This window comes from Elephas maximus, chromosome 21, assembly GCF_024166365.1.
Source record: "Elephas maximus indicus isolate mEleMax1 chromosome 21, mEleMax1 primary haplotype, whole genome shotgun sequence".
Classification (NCBI taxonomy): Eukaryota; Metazoa; Chordata; class Mammalia; order Proboscidea; family Elephantidae; genus Elephas; species Elephas maximus.
Genome location: NC_064839.1, coordinates 69,631,995 through 69,652,339, shown reverse-complemented (window position 1 = coordinate 69,652,339; position 20,345 = coordinate 69,631,995). Strand labels below are relative to the sequence as shown.

Sequence of the window (20,345 nt, the reverse complement as noted above, 5' to 3'; positions counted from 1 at the left end):
GAGGACTGGATCCATTTCAACATTTTGGGGGATTGGGTTCATGCTGATCCTTCTATGCGGTTAGTGAAAATGGTGGGATCTGCTCACTTTCCCCCTTTCTTATGCAGCAATGACAGACAAAATATGTGAACTCACAAATATCTAATTTAAATTGTGATAAATATCATTACGGAAAAGAATAGAGAGTACTATGAGAGAGTTAGGCTGAAACTTTATATTGGATGGCCTAAGGGAAGGCCTTTAAGGAAATAACATTTAAATTTAGACCTGAAAGTTGAGAAAAATCCAGTTAACTAAAGAGCATTCCTGGCTGAGAGGGCAGCATATAGAAAGATCTCAGTGGAGGAAGAAATATTTCTTAATTATAAGAAAATATATTGTACATATCTGAGACCACTATTATAAAAACACATAAAAATGCTTCCACACAGAAAGAAACAATTTTTGATGGTTATGAGGGAGGGGAGGGGTGGAGAGAGAAAAACACTAACTAGATAGTAGATAAGTGGTAACTTTGGTGAAGGGTAAGACAGTACACAGTACTAAGGAAGTCAGCAGAACTTGACCAGGGCAAAGTCATAGAAGCTTCACAGACATATCCAAACTCCCTGAGAGACTGAGCTACTGGGCTGAAGACTGGAGACCATGGTCTCAGGGGACATCTAGCTCAATTGGCATAACATAGTCTATAAAGAGAATGTTCTGCATCCAACTGTGGTGAGTAAGCAACTGGGGTCTTAAAAGCCTGAAGGTGGCCATCTAAGATGCATCTACTGATCCCATCCTGGCTGGAGCAAAGAAGAATGAAGACCAAAGATACATGGGAAGAATTAGTCCAAAGGATGAAGGGACCATGACTACCACAACTTCCACCAGAGTGAGCCCTGAACAACTAGGTGGTGCCTGGTTATCACCACCAACTGCTCTGGCAGGGATCACAGTAGAGGGTCACAGATAGAGCAGGATAAAAATGTAGAACAAAATTCAAATTCACACACACAGAAAAAAAAGACCAGGCTTGCTGATCTGACAGAAACTGGAGAAACCCCAAGGGTATGACCCTCGAACACTCTTTTAACTCAGTACTGAAGTTACTCCTGAGGTTCACCCTTCATCCAGAGATTAGGTCTATAGAGTCACCAATAATACACATGAGCGACATGCTTCATAGATCCTGTACATTAGACTAATGGGTACACCAGCCCAAAAGCAAAGAGGAAAAGGCAGGAAGGGACAAGAAAACTGGACAAATAGAAATAGCGAACCTGGGGTAGAGAAGGGGAGAGTGTTTGACACAATGCAGGGTTGGCAACCAATGTCACAAAACAATTTGTGTATTAACAATTTAATGAGGAACTAATTTGCTCTGTAAACTTTCACCTAAATCACAATAAAAAAGAAAAACTAAATATATCTCTACTGTAATTTTTAAAAGTAGGTAAAATGGGTTATCTTTTAGCAAAACAAATTGTCAAAAATAACTCAAGAGGTAGAAAATGATGTAATACTGGGGACTTACTTTTCCTAAAAAATTATTCATTGTTTATCTGAAATTCAAATTTGCTTGGTATCCTGTAACTTGATATTTTAACACTGCTAAATATCATTGTCTGAGTGGGAATATCATGTATATAAGAGCGACCCCAGACTGTAAGAGAAGTCAGGAAGTATTGGTACTGCATATGGATTCTGAATTCATCTGCTTTTATGTAGCTGACATGCTGAGGGTGGAGACACTCTGAGGAATAAGCCTCAGTTAGTACCATTCTTTAAGGTGAGTTTGTCTGAGCAACCCTCAGCCTTCCAATCACTTATCCTTTCTACGTACTGTCATTACAGCACTGCCTTGTATCTCCTTTTCAGTCTCCTTCCTCTGGTTTATAATCTCTTTCTCTGACTTATCTTCTACCCAGTCCATAAATGTTAGTTTCCCTGTGTTCTGTCCCAGCCATCTCATTTTCTCCTTCTTAACAACCTCTAGGCAAATGTTACTTATACTAAGGTTAAAGTAAGTGTTTCTAAAAATAAAGGTGACATTTTAATGGTGCTCTTTTACAAAATAAATCATAGCAAATGAGACTGTCTTTTGAGCGCTTAACCATGCCTGTTGGTCAGGACCCCATAACTACCGATGCTTTGGGGCTGGTGGGTGGAGGGTGGGTGAGGTCATAGATCATCAATCAGATGCATACTTTTTTAGTACTGAAACACATTGTAAAAAGAAATAAGGTGGATGCTTTATTGGAGCTGATTTCCATTTATAGTAAGAATTGGTTTGGAACATAAAGGTAGATGGAAGCTTAAAGGGAACAATTAAAAAATGATCAAATTCCAGCTAATAAGCACATGAAACATACTCAGCATCATCAGTCATCATGAAAATGCAAATTAAATCCACAATGATATGCCACTACGCATCCATTAGAATGGCTATAATAAAAAAAGAAGACAATCTCAAGTGTTGGTGAGGATGTAGAGAAGCTAAAGCCCTCATATATTGCTGGTATGAATGAAAATGTATAGCCACATTGGAAAACACTTTGGCAGTTTCTTAAAAATTTACATATAAGGTGGAGCCAAGATGGCAGAATAGACAGATGCTTCTGGTGAGCCCACTTTACAACAAAGACCTGAAAAAACAAGTGAAATGAGTATATTTATGACAAGCTAGGACCCCTGAGCATCAAAGACAAACTTAGAAAACAAACTGAGGGGCAGGGGAAGAGATGGTTCAGAAATAGAGAGGAGTTACCGGACCTGAATCGCAGGGAGCCCTCAGGCACCATTCCCGGAGCAGCGGCAAGGGGCTGGTACTAGCGTTCAGCTGCAGTTTCCTCAGGGAGAAGCAGCCAGCCACACAGCCTACTCAAACCTCCAGAACCAGAGGATAACGGCGCTCCAGGCAAAAGATAAGTACTTGCATATATTTTATGCACCTGCCCCCCACCCCGCCCTGCCCCCAAGCCGGCTTCAGCAGCTGAATTCCCTGGGCCTGAGATAGGCCCTGTTGAGTGCCTAGAGCCATCCTCCCAGCATTGGAGAAAGAAAAAATTTGCAATTGGGGGAAAACATAATTTGCCAGCTTCACTAACTGGGGGAGCTCAGGACAGAAGCGGCTCCTGACCAGGCATAAACGGTCTGTAACCTTTGAGTACCTTTCCCCTCTGCAAGGACTTGTGTGGGCCTATTTCAGGAGAACAGCCCCTTGTTGGCAGACTCCAACTGTGTTATCTGTGCGTCAGAGAGTTGGGTATTTGATGTTTGACATTGCTTTGCCTGTTAAACAGGGTCCTCACCTACCCACAACAGGGGCCTAAGGACCGGTAGTTCCACTCAGGTCAGCCACCCACGACAAGGGTCCAAGGATAACTCGTACCTCCCAGTCCTTACAACCAAAAACACTGGGTGCCCATGGTCCATCTGCAGAACCCACCCACCTGTATGCTATAGGGATCAGGGACACGCTTTCCTAAGAAACACATGGGGGACATTTCTTAGCCCCCTGCCTTGTTCAGAATGTGACCCCCTGCTGCAACCAGATACTGGTACCTACACCAATCACCCCTGCCCCTTTAAGACTGTAGGACAGAGCCTGTACCACACACTTGATGATCAGCTACCTGGACCTGAGCTGAATTTGTACAAGAAAAGTGAATGGACTCTTAGACTGATATACCTGATAACAGCTTTAGCCATCTGGGGACAGGATGTCAGAGCTCCAAAAGTGAAAATAATCAAGCTAGCTCATTCAAGCAACCCATTTGGGCATACCAAAACAAAGCAAGAAGCTACGACACAGTAAGCAAACATACAATAAACTGATACAATAACTTATAGGTGGCTCAGAGAAAACAGGTAATATCAAGTCACATAAAGAAACAGACCATGATCGCATCAACAAGCTCTCAAAACAAAGAATCCAGGGATTTTCTAGACAAAAGTGCATTCCTGGAATTACCAGAGGCGGAATACAAAAGATTAATATACAGAACCCTTCAAGACATCAGGAAGGAAATGAGGCAATATGCAGAACGAGCCAAGGAACACACAGATAAAGCAATTGAAGAAATTAAAAAGATTATTCAGGAACATAATGAAAAATTTAATAAGCTGGAAAAATCCATAGACAGCAATCAGAAATTCAGAAGATTAAAATTACAGAAATAGACAACTCAATAGAAAGAGGAACAGAATTGAGCAAGTGGAAGGCAGAATTTCTGAACTTGAAGATAAATCACTTGGCACTAATATATTTGAAGGAAAATCAGATAAAAGAATTTAAAAAAATGAAGAAACCTTAAGAATCATGTGGGGCTCTATCAAGAGAAATAACCTATGAGTGATTGGAGTACCAGAACAGGAAGGGATAACAGAAAATACAGAGAGAATTGTTGAAGATTTGTCGATAGACAACTTCCCTGATATCGTAAAAGATGAGAAGATATCTATCCAAGATGCTCATCAAACTCCACATAACGTAGATCTTAAAAGAAAGTCACCAAGATACATTATAATCAAACTTGCCAAAACCGAAGACAAAGAATTTTAAGAGCAGCTAGGGATAAATGAAAAGTCACCTGCAAAGGAGACCAATAAGAATAAGCTCGGACTACTCGGCAGAAACCACACAGGCAAGAATGCAATGGGATGACTTATTTAAAAAATTGAGGGAAAAAAATTGCCTGCCAAGAATCATATATCCAGCAAAACTGTCTCTTAAATATGAAGGTGAAATTGGGACATTTTCAGATAAATAGAAGTTTAGCGAATTCATAAAAACCAAACCAAAGCTACAAGAAATACTACAGGGAGTTCTTTCGTTAGAAAATCAATAATAACAGGTATCAACCCAACACTAGAACACTGGGCTGAGCCATCTGAAGTCAACCCAGACAGGAAATCAAAAAACAAACCAAGATAAAAATATGCTCAAAACACAGTAATAGCGATGTTATGTAAAAGAAGACAACATTAAAACAATAAAGAGGGATGTAAAAGACTTATACAAAGAAAACTACAAAACAGTTCTGCAAGAAACCAAAAGACTTGCATAAGTGGAAAAACATACCTTGCTTATGGATAGGAAGACTTAACAGTATAAAAATGTCTATTCTACCAGAAGCGATCTATACATTTAATGCAATTCTGATCCAAATTCCAATGACATTCTTTAATGAGCTGGAGAAACAAATCACCAACTTCATATGGAAGGGAAAGAGGCCCCGGATAAGTAAAGCATTACTGAAAAAGAAGAACAAAGTGGGAGACCTTACTTTACCTGATTTTAGAACCTATTATACTGCCACAGTAGTCAAAACAGCATGGTACTAGTATAACAACAGATAATAGAGCAAAAGAACAGAATTGAGAATCCAGACATAAATCCATATACATATGAGCAGTTGATATTTGACAAAGGCCCCAGCTAAGTGGGGAAAAGACAGTCTTTTTAACAAATGGTGCTGGCATAACTGGATATCCACCTGCAAAAAAATGAAACAAGACTCATACTTCACTCCATGCACAAAAAAGAGCTCAAAATGGATCAAAGACCTAAATATAAAATCTAAAATGATAAAGATCATGGAAGAAAAAATAGAGACAACGTTAGGAGCCCTAATACATGGCATAAACAGTATACCAAACATTAGTAACAATGCAGAAGAAAAACTAGATAACTGGGAGCTCCTAAAAATCAAACACTTATGCTCATCCAAAGACTTCACCAAAAGAGTAAAAAGACTACCTACACCCTGGGAAAAAGTTTTTAGCTATGACATTTCCAATCAGCGCCTGATCTCTAAAATCTACATGATACAGTAAAAACTCAACTACAAAAGACAAATAAGCCCATTAAAAAATGAGCAAAAGATATGAACAGACACTTCACTAAAGAAGACATTCAGATAGCTAACAGATACATGAGGAAACGCTCACAATCATTAGCCATTAGAGAAATGCAAATCAAAACTACAATGAGATTTCATCTCACACTAACAAGGCTAGCATTAATCCAAAAAACACAAAACAGTAAATCTTGGAGGGGCTGTGGAGAGATTGGAACACTTATACACTGATGGTGGGAACATAAAATGGTACAACCATTTTGGAAATCGATTTGGCACTTTCTTAAAAAGCTAGAAATAGAACTACCATACGATCCAGCTATCCCACTCCTTGGAATATATCCTAGAGAAATAGGAGCCTTTACACGAACAGATATAGGCACACCCATGTTCACTGCAGCACTGTTTACAACAGCAAAAAATGGAAGCAACCAAGGTGCCCATCAATGGATGAATGGATAAATAAATTATGGTATATTCACACAATGGAATACTATGCATCGATAAAGAACAGGGAGGAATCTGTGAAACATTTCATAACATGGAGGAATCTGGAAGGCATTATGCTGAGTGAAATTAATCAGTTGCAAAAGGACAAATATTGTATAAGACCACTATTAAAAGAACTCAAGAAATAGTTTAAACAGAGAAGAAAATATTCTTTGATGGTTACAAGAGGGGGGAGGGAGGGAGAGTGGAAGAGGGTATTCAGTAATTAGATAGTAGATAAGAATTACTTTAGGTGATGGGAAAGACAACACACAATACAGGAGAGGTGAGCGCAACTGGACTAAACCAAAAGCAGTTTCCTGAATAAACTGAGTGCTTCAAAGGCCAGCGTAGTAGTGTGGGTGTTTGGGGACCATGGTTTCAGGGGACATCTAAATCAATTGGCATAATAAAATCTGTTAAGAAAACATTCTGCATCCCACTTTGGAGAGTGGCATCTGGGGTCTTAAACACTAGCAAGAGGCCATCTAAGATGCATCAATTGGTCTCAACCTACCTGGATCAAAAGAGAATGAAGACCAGTAAGGACACAAGGTAATTACGAGCCCAAGAGACAGAAAGGGCCACATAAACCAGAGACTACACCAGCCTGAGACCAGAAGAGCTAGATGGTGCCCAGCTACAACGGATGACTGCCTTGACAGGGAACACAACAGAGAACCCCTGAGGGAACAGGCAAGCAGTGGGATGCAGACCCCCAATTCTCATAAAAAGACCAGACTTTATGGTCTGACTGAGACTAGAAGGACCCCAGTGTTCATGGCCCCCAGACCGTCTTTTGGCCGAGGACAAGAACCATTCACATAGTGAACTCTTCAGACAGGGATTGGACTGGACGATGGGTTGGAGAGGGATGTTGGTGAGGAGTGAACTTCTTGGATCAGGTGGACACTTGAGACTACGTTGGCATCTCCTCCCTGGAGGGGAGATGAGAGGGTAGAAGGGGTTAGCAGCTGGCGAAATGGACATGAAAAAAGAGAGTGGAGGGAGGAAGCGGGCTGTCTCATTAGGCGGAGAGTAATTGGGAGTATGTAGCAAGGTATAAGTTTTTGTGTGAGAGACTAACTTGATCTGTAAACTTTCTCTTAAAGCACAATTAGAAAAAACTTAAACAAATGAAAAAATACATATATATACACACAAACCATATAACCCAGGAATCTACCCAAGAGAACTAAAAACATATGTCCACAAATATTGATAGCAGCTTTATTCTTTATTTATATTAGCCAAAAAACTGGACATAATCCAAATGTCCATCACTTGGTGAATCGACTTAAAAAATGTGGTATATATAATTGGCTGTGTAGACCATGATCTTGGGGAATATCTAGCTTAGTTGGCATAACATATTTTATAAAGAAAATGCTCTATATTCTGTTTTGGTGAGTAGCATCGAGGTCTTAAAAGCATGTGAGCAGCCATCTAAGATACTCCACTGGTCTCACCCCATTGGAAGCAAGGGAAAATGAAAACTAAAGACGAGGGACCACAGCCTCCACCAGACTGAGTCCAGCACAACTAAATGTTGCCTGCCTACCAATGCTGACTGCTCTGAGAGGGATCACTGTGGGGAGTCCCGGACAGAGCTGGAGAAAAATATAGAACAAAATTCTAACTCACAAAAAAAGATCAGACTTACTGGCCTGAGAGAGACTGGAGAAACCTTGAGAGTATGGCCCCTAGACACCCTTTTAGCTCAGTAATGAAGTCACGCCTGAGGTTCACCCTTTAGCCAAAGATTGGACAGGCCCACAAAACAAAACGGGACTAAAGGGACATACCAGCCCAGGCGTAAGGACTAGAAGGCAGGAGAGGACAGGAAAGCTGGTAATAGGAAACCCAAGATTGAGAAGGGAGAGCGTGCTGGGGTTGGTAACCAATGTAAAAGGAAAAAAATGCAGTATTTCCATACCAAAACCTAAACCAAATCTGCTCCCATCGAGTCTATTCCAACTCATAGCAACCCTACAGGACAGAGTAGAATTGCCCCACATGGTTTCCAGTGAGTGGCTGGTGGATTCAAATTGCTGACCTTTTGATTAGCAGCCAAGCTCTTAACCACTGCACCACCAGGGATCCACACAATGGGGTACTATTCAGAAATGAAAATGAAAAACTGAGGATATGTACTACCACACCTAAGAACCTCAAAATCATTAAGTGAAGGTAGCCAGTGATTACATATTATATTATCCACAAAGCAGCTCTGAGGTTGCCCTGTGCTGGGCGTGGGAGCAGGGATTAACAGCAAACAGGCATGAGGGAAATTTTGAGGGTGCTGGAAGTGTTCTAAAACTGGATTATAGTGATCATACACAGTGATTTTACTAAAAATTATTGAATTGTACAATTCAAGAGAAGTGGGAGTTCTAAAATAAGGTTACCAACTTTTTTTTTTCTTTCCCTAAGGGACTTAAGAAAACAGCTGCCACTTCCAATCACTATCATTTCATAAAAGAATTTTGAAAACCAGCAATGTGTATAAGACATAAGCTCAGAATAAAGGAAAGCAAACATCTACTGCTTCTAATCACCATCGTTTTATAAAATAAAGAATATTTAACACTAAAAATAAGGATCACGCTCAAAATCCTAGATAAAGACATGAGTCAGCATGGCTAAGAATATAAACTTTTAAGAAAGCTGATGTTATGTGGAAGGTGCAATGAAAACTCACAGCATCACCAACCATATAGCTGATCTAGGCATACCGAAAAGAAACACACCAAAATGTTAACGAAAATTCTGTTAGTATTCCAGTTGAATTTTATTCTAGATATGTTTTTTGGTATTTTCTCCATTTCTACAATGAGTATGTATTACTTATTTTTTTTAAGAAAAGGTACTTTTCTTAAGAAAATATCGTGTCAGGTTTATGACTGTAAGTAAGAGCCATCTAATGGAAAGAAAGTTTCAGCAGTTAACAGTCGTGGAATGAGCTCAGGAACAAACTACACCAACATGCAGGAGCAGCATGACGGTAATAAGAGTCCAAGTTGGCTAAATGCATGACTCTATAAAAGCCACAAAAATTAGGCAAAATTTACCTAGATTACTAAAAGTAAGAACAGCATGATTTCAGAGTAAAAAAACTAGGAAGATCAAAGCTGTAAAAGATGAAAAAATGCCAAAGACCTAAAATAATAGAAAAATTCCTTGAATGCATTAGGAAAAATTGAGATTAAAAAGAGCATACAACTCTACCTCCTTCTCCCAGCTCTTTCATAGAGAGGGGTCTGGAGAGGAAGGTTAGAGAGAAGGCAGGTGGTGGTTGCTATCGTTACTGAATCTTCTGAAAAACATACACATACATACATTTTTTTTTTTAAAGTTAGGTATGAGCTAGCTGACCAGAGTAAATGCTACTTTTGACCAAAAAACAAACCCAGAAATTGAGAAATACATTTTAGTTTCAGACTATTTAGAGTCAATTATGGATACACACAACAGTAAGTACAGATAAATCTCAAAGAAAGTGTGCTGAGTAAAAGAAAACCAGTTTAAAAGATATATATACAGATTTTATGATTCCATTTATATAAAACTCTAGAAAAGGTAAACTCATCTGTGGTGACAAAAAGCAGACCAGTGGTTGCTTGACTGGGAGTGGAGGAAGTGGGGTAGGTTACAAAGGGGCACGCGGAAACTTAGAAATGATGGATATGCTCACTCTCTTGATTGTGGTGATGGTTTCATAAGTGTATACACATGTCAAAACTTAATCAAACTATATGCTTTAAATATTTGCAGTTTATTGTATGTCAATTATACCTCAACAAAGATGTTTTAAAAACTCTGCCTGTTTAGTAGGGGTTTACTCCAATAGGTTTTTTAAAGCTTAATGGCTGTAGTGATTCCTGACACATAGTAAATGCTCAATAAACTGTAGCTTTAGTGACCCTTCTTTGAAGGTTAACCTGAAAAAATGAAATGAGATATGGCTATTTTTTACACTGCATATATTGTGGGTATAGATAAGGTCCTAATTTGAAGTAACTGAGAATTAGAGCACTTCTGGAAATTATATTTTTAAAAATATGAAACTTAAGTTATGGTCTGCAAAAAGCTTATGGGAAGGTGTTATCATATATATGCTGGATTGTGATGTAACATAACACTGTGAACTCTTCATCCAATCAGAAAAAAAAATAAAGTGAAATAAATCTCATTTTTGTCTTTTCTTCCACTAATATTTGGAGGTAAGAATTAAACTGAATATGTATAATTCTAAGAAAATATATAAGCAAAGTCAATAATGACTAACTTAAATAAAGAAAATCTTTAACTCTTAGGAATATGAAAGTAATTTCCCTCTCTCAAGTTAAAAAAAGCTGTGAGTGCACCTGCGAATGGCCACCTAAGGTACGTCTACTGGTCCCACCCCGGCTGGAGCAAAGGAGAATGAAGAAGACCAAAGACACAAGGGAAAGATTAGTCTAAAAGACTAACGGATCACAACTACCACAACCTCCACCATACTGAGCCCCAGAACAACTAGATGGTGCCCAATTACCACCACCGACTGCTCTGCTGACAGGGATCACAATAGAGGGTTCCAGATAGAAAAAGCGGGAGAAAAATGTAGAACAAAATTCAGATTCACGCACACAGAAAGACCAGGATTGCTCGTCTGACAAAGGCTGGAGAAATCCGAAGAGTATGGCCCCCAGACACCCTTTTAACTCAGTACTGAAGTCACTCTTGAGGTTCATCTTTTAGCAAAAGATAAGTCTATAGGGCCAATAATAACACACACGAGGGACATGCTTCATAGTTCAATCACATATCCAAGACGAATGGGCATAACAGCCCCAAAGCAAAGACGAGAAGGCAGGAAGGGACGGGAAAACTGAAAGAAAGGAAACAGGGAACCTGGGGTGGACACAGGGAGAGTGTCGACACATTGCGGGGTTGGCAACCAACGTCATGAAACAATTTGTGTATTAATAGTTTCATGAGAAACTAATTTGTTCTGTAAACTCTCACTTAAATCACAATAAAAAAAGGCGGTGAATGTGTTTACTTAAAAAACCCACTATCTTACCTAAATGATTCACTTGAAATGTGTTTAACCACTGAAAACTTCATGTTAAAATTTACTGCCAAAAATATTCTTTCCTTTCAAAGCATAATATTCATCTGTCTTTTCCTCTTTTTAATATTCCATAGTAGGGAAGATGTGTTGTGGCCTGTCAACAGATGAAATCTGAATGGCTGTGGATTCTGATTCACTATTTTGCTATTCTTCCTTTTCTGTAAGAGCCTCTGATTTATTCATGTCAAATATGGAAGCCAGACAGATCTGATTAAACAGTTAATGAATATCCCATAGTTAACAAATACTATACCTGAAGAGTTGTCTCCTGGAAGAGGAATTAGACTTGTTTGGACAACCCCAAAGGTTTAAACTAGGACCAGTGGGAGGAAGCTACAGAAAATATTTTACAGTAATGAAAACATTAGAACTATATCAATGGAATATATTGACTCAGTCAAATAATGGGTTTCCCATTATGACAGGTGTTCAAGAACAAGGCAGATGATTATTAGGGGGAATGTGAACCTCTGTTTTCAAAATAAAGAAGTCTATATGGGGTAAAAATTCACATTACTAAAAATTTGCCCAAAAAGGGAGGCTCTTAAAAATTATTCTGGGAGTTTTTTTGAAACTTAGGTGAACTATATCTATAGACTATCATCTGTCAATGTCAGTATAAATGGGATTTTTGTTTCTGTCAAGGTGGGACCCAGGTTCTTTGACAATGTTGTTGTTAGGATGTAAGATATGCAAGCTCAAGAACCACTGTACTCAACAATTCTATTTGTTCTAGAAATTTACCTGAGTTATACCACCTTACAAAGCAGTTACTCTCTACTGAATATACAAAAAAAAAAAAAAATCACTTGGGTCCTTATTATATGCAGATTCTGGTTCTTCTGCCCCACAGCATTTCTTATTTAATATTTCTTCATGGAGTTTAGGCATGTGATTTTTAACAAATATTCCAGGTGGTTTTTATTGTAGGTGGTCATAAGACTACACTTTGAGAAATACGTTCAAAGAAGAGAATAGAAAAGACAAATTCCCATTCTTTCTATCCAAGAGTTTATGAGAGTGCTATAGAACCTTATGTTCAGATGGATTCCTTTTTTTTTTTTTTAGCAAAACAAATAATGACACATTTTGTTTTTTCTTCCATCCCAGGGCCAAAAGCCAAAATGAAATTTATGGCACTTGTGGTCACTGTTGGGCTAACTCTACTGCTAGGAGTCCAAGCCATGCCTGTAAATCGCCTGTCTTGCTACAGAAAGATACTCAGAGATGGCAACTGCCACAACCTTCCGGAAGGAGTAGCTGACCTGACACAGATGGATGTGAACGTCCAGAATCATTTCTGGGATGGGAAGGGATGTGAGATGATCTGTTACTGCAATTTCAGCGAACTGCTCTGCTGCCCAAAGTAAGAAAACACAATCATAAAATGTATTGCTATGAAATATACACATAACTTTTTTAAAGACACCTTCATAATGGGTTTGCTGAAATTAATCACACTTTTCAGTAAAAATACTGTTCAAAGCCAAGCTGTTTCCTGGAATTATCACCATTGTGTAAGGAATATTTTCATTTAAGAAATGGAGTTTGACAGAGTTTAATAAAACTAAATGAAATCCTAAAAATTAGTAACACTTCAATCTATTAAATTCTAAATCTCCCATCAGATTTTTACCACAAGAAATCTGAAGCGGAATTTAGAATTTAATAGATTTTTACTACACGCACACAAAAAAACTAGTAGCAGAAGTCAACCTCAAGGCTGCCATCTTAAACCAATTTGTTGACTAATAAAAGGTTTTAGATGGGATCAAGTACAGGTAGTTCCCGACTTATGGCAAGGTTCCATTCCATCAACTCTGTCCTAAGTTTGTCCTGACGTGAGTCGAACGCCTCATTTTAAATTTATTTCTTAGCTTTCATTATTACTCCCTTTTATTATCAGCATCTTTATAAATCTCATATTTATTTATCTTCCGGTGTTGGCCTGAGAATGATAACCAGCAAATCATGTGCTGCGATGTTGTATGTAGTACATGTTACTAATGATAAGATTTACAAAAGAGAAAAGAAGGGACGGTCGTAATTGTGGTTTGTGGTAACTGGAATACGTCCTAAGTCAGGGCCTACCTGTAGTTAGCTGGACAGAAAAGTTTAGTAATAGTAAATGAAAAGCCTTGTAGCTCCTTGTGTAAATTAACCAAAAATGAGCTGAGTAAAAGTCATTCACCGACTTGTAAAGTGGTGTATTTTAAGCATAAAACAATAGTCCAAAAAACCCAAACACATTGCTGTTGAGTCAATTTTGACTCATAGCGACCCTGTAGGACGGAGCAGAACTGCTCCGCTGGGTTTCCAAGGAGCCGCTGGATTTGAACTGCTGACTTTTTGGTTAGCATTCGAGCTCTTAACCGCTGCTATAGTAGATGAACCCAAAAATATTCTTAGCTCTCAATTTTAAAATTATCTTTTTCTGACTATTGAAGAATCTTTCAAGTGCTGTGATCCTGGATATTTCATACTGAAGTTAGCTTTTTCAAATTACTTTCAATGTATGCCCCTGTATTTTCATTCTTCTAAGAATCCTGTGAGGTATGAAGGGCAAGTATCACCATCTAACTAAGGCAAGGTAGAACTGCACTATTTCATATAACTAGTACGAGGACTAGAACCCAGATTTTCTGACATGGGCCAATTTTTTTTCCTACCAAAGCAATGGTTCTAAAAATGTGGTTTGCAGAGGACCAGCATCAGCATCACCTAAATACTTGTTAGAAATGTCCATCCTTGAGCCCCACCCCAGACCTAATGAATCAGAAACTCTACAGGTGGGTCCCAGCCACCTGTTTTAACAAACCTTCCAGGTGATTCTGAGAATCACTGTACTAAACTTTGACACCAAGAATTTTAGTTGACAGTTCACACAGAAATCAATTTTTCCTGGTCTACATAAATGAAAAGCTATCTAATATCAAAATATTGTGTTCACTTTTTTGGTAATTGTATGACTTGAAACCAATTTGCTGACATGGACTTATGTTTATAATTTTGTGATTAGCTGTGTGAATGGATGAGAACAGCAATGTAGATATACAAAAGTAATTTCTATTTGATTTTGGGATATCATTATCCCAGTAGCAGCAGATTCACCTTGCTAATTATATTTCTAGTCATAAGCATAATATCACCCTGCACATGTATAAAATGTTACCTTACTCCATGCATTTTTACACCTTACCTTTTATGATCTCTCCAACCAGAAGAGAGCTGAATGGCTTTTTAACATTTCTCCTTTATAAAACTTAGAATTTTATTTAATGACTTTCCTAAGAAATTTTCCATCTTCTGTTTCTTACTTGCAGATGGGCATACTTTATGGCCCATCTCCACCCACATCAAATGAAACTTTATATATGATGATGAAGTTTTGAAATTACCTAATCTTTCCTTTCTTTTATTGATAAATTGATAATATTGATAGCATATTATCAATGGACATGGGGGAAAAGCAGAAGAATCGATTACCTTCTTGGTCGGCGTTGCTCCTGTGGCAAGTCCTCCCACTCATTCTTTTTGTACTTTATTCACCTAAAAAGAATAGTCATATCTGAAATCCTGGAAATCACTGTCCATTTTTAACCCAGAAAAGACTAACTTATACCTCAGCTTGCAGCTGAACTTAACTATTATTCTAATTTCTTTCAGGGATGTCTTCTTTGGACCAAAGATCTCTTTTGTGATTCCTTGCAACAATCAATGAGAATCTTCATGTATTCTGGAGCATGCCGTCCCTAATCTCCCACAAACTGCACTATACCAGTGTAACTGCATTTGTAGTTTCTATTTAGTGCAATAGAGCACAGATTCTATAGAGTCTTACTTGTCCAGGACAAGTAAACTAGTGTTAAACAAGCAATAATAAAAAATTCATTCAATTTTTCTCTGTGGACATTATTGGCACTAGTTTAAAAATTTGGGCTGGAAATTTTTCATCTACAAGGTTGTTCACTATGACCTGAAAAAGCATTTTTTTCTCTCAGTTGAGTTGCCATAATCTTGGCTCAAAGATTGAGAACACTTTGAGATCTTCGTTGAGAGTTATAGACGATATACACTCAATAGAAAGAACCAGGTATAAACTGAGGTTCCTGGAAGGGAAACTAGAAGTTTTCTAGTAAGAAGGAAAAGAGAGCCAATGTTTGAACATGTATTATGTATGCCAAGTACTTGAAGTATATTTTCATTTCAGCCTCTTAAAAACAACAACAACTTCCAGGTAAGTATCCTCAGCCTCATTTATCAGATACTAACTCAAGTTTAAGATATTTGCTAAAAATCGAGGCAGAATTTGAACACAATTCTAATCCCAAAACCCATATTCTTTCTAATATCCCTACTTCTAAAACTGAAAAACTCTTAACTATCACACCTCAGACTTCCTCAACCCCATTACACATACACTAGCACATGTGAACACACACACACATGCACACACACACACACACAGAGCTTTGTGCTTAAAACCATGATGTCTATCCTGGAGTAGCAATTTGTCTTGAGAATAACAAAACACATTTTATATTAAAAGAAATATATAAGAAATGAGAATTAGAAAGTTACATACATTTTAAAATAAATAAAACTGGTGTCTTCAAAGATATTTTTTGATTGTTAGAGGCAGATTTTTGCCCCCAGATGTTTAAGAGGTATGCGTTTACTCACTGAAGTAGTTTCTGAATAAGATGGACTTGACCTCTGGGAACATGTATTCTAATAAAAGTGTAATAACTACAAGCAAATAATTATCTATAAATCTGAAGCTTGCTATAGATGAGAAGTATAGGGTGCTATATAAAGTATTGTTGTGGGGAAAAGTTGAGAAGGACCATAAACCCACTGCTGTCGAGTCAATTCTGACTCATAGCAACCCTATACAGAGTAGAAATGCCTCATAGAGTTTCAAAGGAGTGCCTGACGGATTTTAACTGCTGACCTCTTGGTTAACAGCTATAGCACTTAACCACTATGACACCAGGGTTTCTGGGAAGCACCATACCAGGCAGCCAATCTAGGAGATAACATTGTGTGAGTAAAAGTGACATTGCTCCATTGAAATACATCTTCTGAGGTCCCTGCTCCGTTTCTGAAGACCACACTTAGAACAGTATCTGGTATATATTGTTTTCAGTAAGTATTACTAGGCTGGATCAATCTCAGGTAGTCAGAATTCAGTTCCTCTTAATATATATACAAACACAAGTTAGAACCTGTTTATCAAATAGTATAATCTGCTACAACATGCATGAGGAAGTAGAACCATCAAAAAATCAAATGAATTGCTTTATCAACATAGCATGTGATTTGACTGGACTTTTTTTCTTCACTGAACTGACTGGTATTACAGTCAGATTAACACAATAGAAGTCTCATACCCTTGCTGCAACAGTGCATGGAACAGGTAAACATAGAAACCCATCAGTAAACCTGTCTCCTTTTATACTTGGTATAGACTCTCCTTGAGGAAAAAACGTGTTAAAGATTCAGTACCGCCATTTCATCCACATGGAGGCATTTGTGAGGCAACAACAACTAATAAGAGTTCCCTTAGGGCAATTAAAACCTGATGAGAAAAACAGTACTGGGAAAAAAGCTAATATTTCATAAATGGAAATTTATAGATTATGATGATCATTCTTCATTACATTCTGTCCTTTCTGGAAAGCACTTTGTAATATGAAATTTAATCACGTTACTAAATTGTTAAATGTAAAAACATGAATGTTCACACAACTTACCTTTTGTAACTTTTTCTGACTTGGTAAATATGTTCTTAAAAGCAAATATTTCATTCTATCACAGTAACGAATAAGATCCTTTATTTTTCCAATATAGCTACAAGAAAAGACAACTAAGCTTTTGTAAAAAAATTTACTATGCGCCAAAAATTGTTCTAAACACTGTTTTACTACAACTGAATGAGGTAAGTACTGTCATTCTCCCTGTTCTATGGACGAAAAAATACAAAGAGATTGAGTCAGGTTTTGAATATGCCAAGTCTTACTCTTGAATCTAGACTTATAAAACATTGTTTAATAGCATCAACTAATGTATTTCCTTTTCAGGGAAGCAAACAGGTATTTGGATGGGACATACTATTGTATCTTGCAGTTATCTTATATATGTTAAATGCTTACTAAATAACCACTTCTGTATTTTTATCTTTGATTGTATCTTTCTTCTTATTGTGAATCCCCCAGTGCTAAGCACAAAGTTGACAGTAATACTAATAGTTTATCCCTTCTTGATAAAATTTTTCTTTTCTTCATCATAATCCATAGGCACTCCTTGATGGTTTTTGTTTGCTAGGATTAGTTAAAGAAGCCCTGGGGGCACAGTGGTTACTGACCCTAGAGGATTATGAGAGAATTGGAAGCAACAAGGAGAACCAAAACAATGAGCAACAAATATTGGAGAAAGGGAGAGGCAGATAGGGACATTCACAGATCATTTTGTAACTTCAATTTCCTTATAACGGCCAACAGGTACATATGAGTTCTTTCCATAATAAATCATTTTGCAAAAGATTATGGTGGATGTTTTAAAATGTATATAATCCTATAAGTAAGCACTATGGGCTTTAAAATAATTTTCCCAAAAGGAAATATATATATAAAAAAACACATATAAATCAATCTTGAATCGACAACCTAAGCTTAAGCTTTTCTCTGAGTTTTGAGGAAAAACTGATAACAGAAAATTATAGTAAATTCGCACAGAATTCAAGTTCTCAATACACTGCTACAGAATGGTATCACAATATGCTCATCTTTGTGTGGTGGTGTATCTAGAGAGAAACGTCTGCCACATATGCAGCCTATATATCCTAAGAATTTAATAAACATAAACCTAGTCAATTTTCCACAAAAAAGAATATATGTGATCTGTATTTCTAGAGGTTTTTAGAAATAAAAAAGATAAACCCATTGGGTATTATGGGTTAAAAAAAAAAAAAAATGTCCTAAAATACATACATGGTAGTCTAGTAGCAATTTTTGGAAGGCCACAGTCTAGCAGGTAGGCTGTTAAGGAAAATAGAATACAATACACTACAAACTAAAGTTTATAGCAACCATCAGCTGCTATCTAGAAAGAACTACAAAGAACTGCATAATCCCAAAAGAATGAACTCTGTAGTAAACAGCACTCATAACTGATAAACGAGAAATAAATACGTATATATTGTTAAGAGAAATACGCCTAAGAAGCTGGGATAGGAAATTCTTTTTATAAGAGCTTGCTTGACATTTTAAAAATAAAACCATTAAAGAAATAAGCAATAACATGGCAAAAAATTATTTTTGACCATCACTTGCCTAGATAGCATAATCAGAATTTTGCTACCAAAACTTTATGTAGAAACAATATAGAGAATATTTTTTAAAGAAATGTATCTCAGGCATTACTATTTAGCCTTTTACTGTCTTTCTGTAAAAGTTGGTTACCAAGTAACTTAGTTTTTGAGCCACTGCTACACATTCAGTATATTTTCTTCCTCCCATTCCAGTGGTAGTCCAATTTAGATTCTTCTTCTGATGCTCTAACATTAAAAATAAACTATGCCCTTATTGAATTACAAGTTTCCATTTACTTTTTTCTTCAAATATAGATGAGTAAAAAGGTTTCTAGTGAATTCATAGCTTTATTTAAAAATCCCAATAGCATAGAATCAAATTTTTTTTTCATAAAACTTGACTTTTACATTGCAGCTTCTGTTTCCCAGCTGTGGTAAAGGTTCTAGAAGTTCTCAACTTACAAGGCCCCACATTTCACGTTTTAAATTGCTCTAACAATTATTTAATTTCATTGTATAATCACCATCCAAACTCTTATCCTTTTTCATCTTTTATACAACTACAATGCTTTACACAATCACATGAAATTCACATTGCTAGACAAAGATTATATTCATAAACACTTTAATGTAAGCAAGTAATTTCGAGCTTTTTTCACAAGAAAGGAGTGTACTTTTATAAGAAAATGTAAGCTACAGACAAGCTACAAATTTATTTAAAATTTAAGTCTTTATAGTTTTAGGTAAAAATATAAAACATGGAAGTAATACTTTTTTCAAATAAACCCCCTCACCTCATACTTCTGTGATTCATTTTGGTACAGCTAAGAAACAAATTCTCACCGGGATTTCTGGGATACCAGAGATAACAAGCTTTCCATAATGCCAATTATCACAGCCCCTGCTTATCAATAAAGCAGCAAGTAAATGTTTAAATGTCCTGAGCGAGAACACAGATCAGCTGCTTATTGTTCACCTTATTTTCCAGCTGTCAATACACTCGGGACGCTGAAAAGTAAGAGCTTACCTTCTCATGAACCAGTACTGTACATTTAACTACAACAGTGGCTCTCAACCAGGGACAAGTTTGCCCGCCAGGGGATATTTGGCAATGTTGAGAGATATTTTTGGTTGTCACACCTTTGGGGTGCTACTGGCATCTAGTGAGTAGACACCATGCTAAACATCCTACAGCCTCCCACACAAAGGATCATCCAGGCCCAAAACGTCAACCTTGAGAAACCTTGAGTGAGCTACAATAACAGTTTCATCTATTTCAAGCCTAAAAGCTGTAACAAGATCTCAGAACATTTCAGTAAAGATGGGTTTTTTTCTTTTTTTTCATGTCACAAGCTAAAAATTTGATTTCTCATTTTAAGAATTTGGTTAAACAATATAATCTCACGAAAAAAAGAAGTTAAAAAATATTTACTACAAAACTGACAGAGAACAAAATATAAAAAGAAAATACAATATCCATCAAGTGAGAGCTACCTATGACCAAAATTCAAATGAAGATCTTGGTAGATTTTTAGATTTCTCTAACTTATTATTTTTAATTTGAAGTGTAAACAGTACA

General features: G+C 37.1%; 2 protein-coding genes across 8 annotated transcripts in view; one reads left to right on the top strand and one right to left on the bottom strand.

The window, feature by feature from the left end:
* The window catches only part of SCRG1 (stimulator of chondrogenesis 1), a 40,887-nt gene extending 25,530 nt beyond the window's left edge, over nucleotides 1–15,357 (top strand). For both annotated transcript variants that reach the window (XM_049863583.1, XM_049863582.1), the window contains exons 2-3: nucleotides 12,565–12,820; nucleotides 15,121–15,357. In XM_049863583.1, the coding sequence (XP_049719540.1) occupies nucleotides 12,579–12,820; nucleotides 15,121–15,175 (297 nt within the window). In that variant the 5' untranslated portion in view covers nucleotides 12,565–12,578 and the 3' untranslated portion in view covers nucleotides 15,176–15,357. The remainder of the gene's footprint in view (nucleotides 1–12,564; nucleotides 12,821–15,120) is intronic.
* SAP30 (Sin3A associated protein 30) overlaps nucleotides 1–20,345 on the bottom strand; it is a 96,266-nt gene that overhangs the window by 69,015 nt on the left and 6,906 nt on the right. For all 6 annotated transcript variants that reach the window (XR_007514552.1, XR_007514551.1, XR_007514553.1 and 3 more), the window contains exon 4: nucleotides 14,941–15,003. Coding sequence is in view for 3 of the 6 variants with exons in the window: in XM_049863579.1 (XP_049719536.1) it covers nucleotides 14,980–15,003 (24 nt within the window). In the remaining 3 variants the exon portion in view is untranslated. The remainder of the gene's footprint in view (nucleotides 1–14,940; nucleotides 15,004–20,345) is intronic.